Source organism: Anser brachyrhynchus (assembly GCF_964034855.1).
Source record: "Anser brachyrhynchus genome assembly, contig: SCAFFOLD_398, whole genome shotgun sequence".
NCBI lineage: Eukaryota > Metazoa > Chordata > Aves > Anseriformes > Anatidae > Anser > Anser brachyrhynchus.
Window position 1 is genome coordinate 1 of NW_027663666.1, and position 1,790 is coordinate 1,790.

General features: G+C 74.0%; 1 protein-coding gene across 1 annotated transcript; it reads right to left on the reverse strand.

The window, feature by feature from the left end:
- Positions 1 to 6: 6 nt before the first annotated feature.
- Positions 7 to 1,790, reverse strand: ZBTB4 (zinc finger and BTB domain containing 4; the record flags this gene model as incomplete). The annotated part of the gene is made up of 2 exons (XM_080609220.1): positions 1,497 to 1,790; positions 7 to 672 (listed from the first exon to the last, which is right to left on the reverse strand). A coding segment is annotated over exon 2 (651 nt), but the record flags the coding sequence as incomplete, so codon positions are not given.

The following is a 1,790-nucleotide window of genomic DNA, read 5'->3' on the forward strand; positions in this document are numbered from 1 at the left end:
CGCCGCCGCCGTGCCGAAGGCCCGGCCGCACAGCCCGCAGCACAGCGCCGGCGACTGCGGCGGCGCCGGCGGCGGCGGCGGAGGAGGAGGAGGAGGAGGCGGAGGCGCCGCCACCACCGCCGTGGGTTCGAGCGAGGCCGCTTCGGCCGCCGCCGCCTCTCCCGGCCTCCCGGGGCACGTGAGATCCACCGGCGCCACCGGCGCCACCCGCGCCTCCGTGGCCTCGCCGGAGGCCGGGGGGCTCCAGGAGCCGTTCATGTCGCGGGGAGGGGGCGGTGCGGGCGGCGGGGGGCCCCCGGCCTCCAGGCCCTGCAGGCAGGGGATGCCGAGGCGGCGCCCCACGGCGCCCAGCTCGCGGGCGGCGGCGGGCGAGGGCACGGCGAGGCGGGCGTTGTAGATGAAGTTGAGGACGTCGGCCAGGACCCCCGCCTGCACCCCCGGCAGCTCCAGCACCTGGGCGGGCGCCCGGGGGGCCTCGGCCAGCGCCTGCCTGAAGAAGGGGCTGGAGGCGGCCAGGACGTTCTGGTGGGCGCGGAACTTGGCGTCGCCGGCGATGATGGTCACGTCACAGAACTGCCCCCGCAGCCGCTGCTCGTTCAGCTCCAGCAGCAGCGCCCGGCTGTGCCCCGCGTCCGACACCTCCACGACCGGAGCCATCCCCGCGGCGCGCACCTGGGGGGGGGGGACACACGTCAGGGACCCCCCTGCTGGGGGGGGTCAGGTGTTGGGGAACACCTAAAAGGGGCTCAGAGGTTGGGGTCCCCCCTAAAAGGGCTCAGAGGTTGGGGAACCCCTAAAAGGGGCTCAGATGTTGGGGTCCCCCTTAAAAGGGAGCTCAGATGTTGGGGAACTCCTAAAAGGGGCTCAGAGGTTGGGGTCCCCCCTAAAAGGGGGCTCAGAGGTTGGGGAACCCCTAAAAGGGGCTCAGAGGTTGGGGTTCCTTCTATTGGGGGGCTCAGAGGTGGGGGTCCCCCCTAAAAGGGAGCTCAGATGTTGGGGAACCTCTCCACAGTTTAGGGGCCCATTAGCCCCCAAATGGGGGTCCCCAGCCCCACAGATCGGGGTTCCCCAGCCCCACAGTTTGGGGGATGCTCAGCCCCACAGATTGGGGTCCCCAGCGCCAGAATTTAGGCCCCCCCCCCCCCCCAGCCCCACAGACCTGGGTCCCTCAGCCCTACGGGTCGGGGTCCCTAGCCCCACACATCGGGCTCTCCCAGCCCCACATCCTGGGGTCCCCCAGCCCCACACCTTGGGGTCCCCCAGCCCCACGGATCAGCCCCCCCCTTACCCCCGCTCACCCCCCGCCCCCCCATCCCCGCCCCCCCCATGCCGTGGGTCAGGGTCTCCCCACGCCACGAGGTTGGGGGTCCCCGTGCCGTGGGGCAGGATCCCATCCCTCCCCCCCCCCCGATGTGGGGCTGGCAGGCCCGGCCCCATAGCGCGTCCCGGCCCCACGGCGCGTCCCGGCCCCCCCGCTCCCCCCTCCCCTGCGGCACCAAGGAGCCATTTTGCGTCCGGGCCTTCCCCGGCCGGCGGCTAAAATGGCTGCGGAGCCGCCGCGCCTGCGACCCACGGCGCGCCCCACGGCGTCACCCCCGGCCCGACCCACGGCGCTGGGGCTGCCCCACGGCGCGCCCCACGGCGTCACCCACGGCCCGAGCGACGCTGCGACCCACAGCCTCGCTCGCGGCACCGGGGCTGCCCCACGGCCTGCCACATAGCCTGCCCCATGGCCTGCCCCATAGCCTGTCCCACGGCCTGCCCCACAGCTCGATCCACGGCGCGCCCCC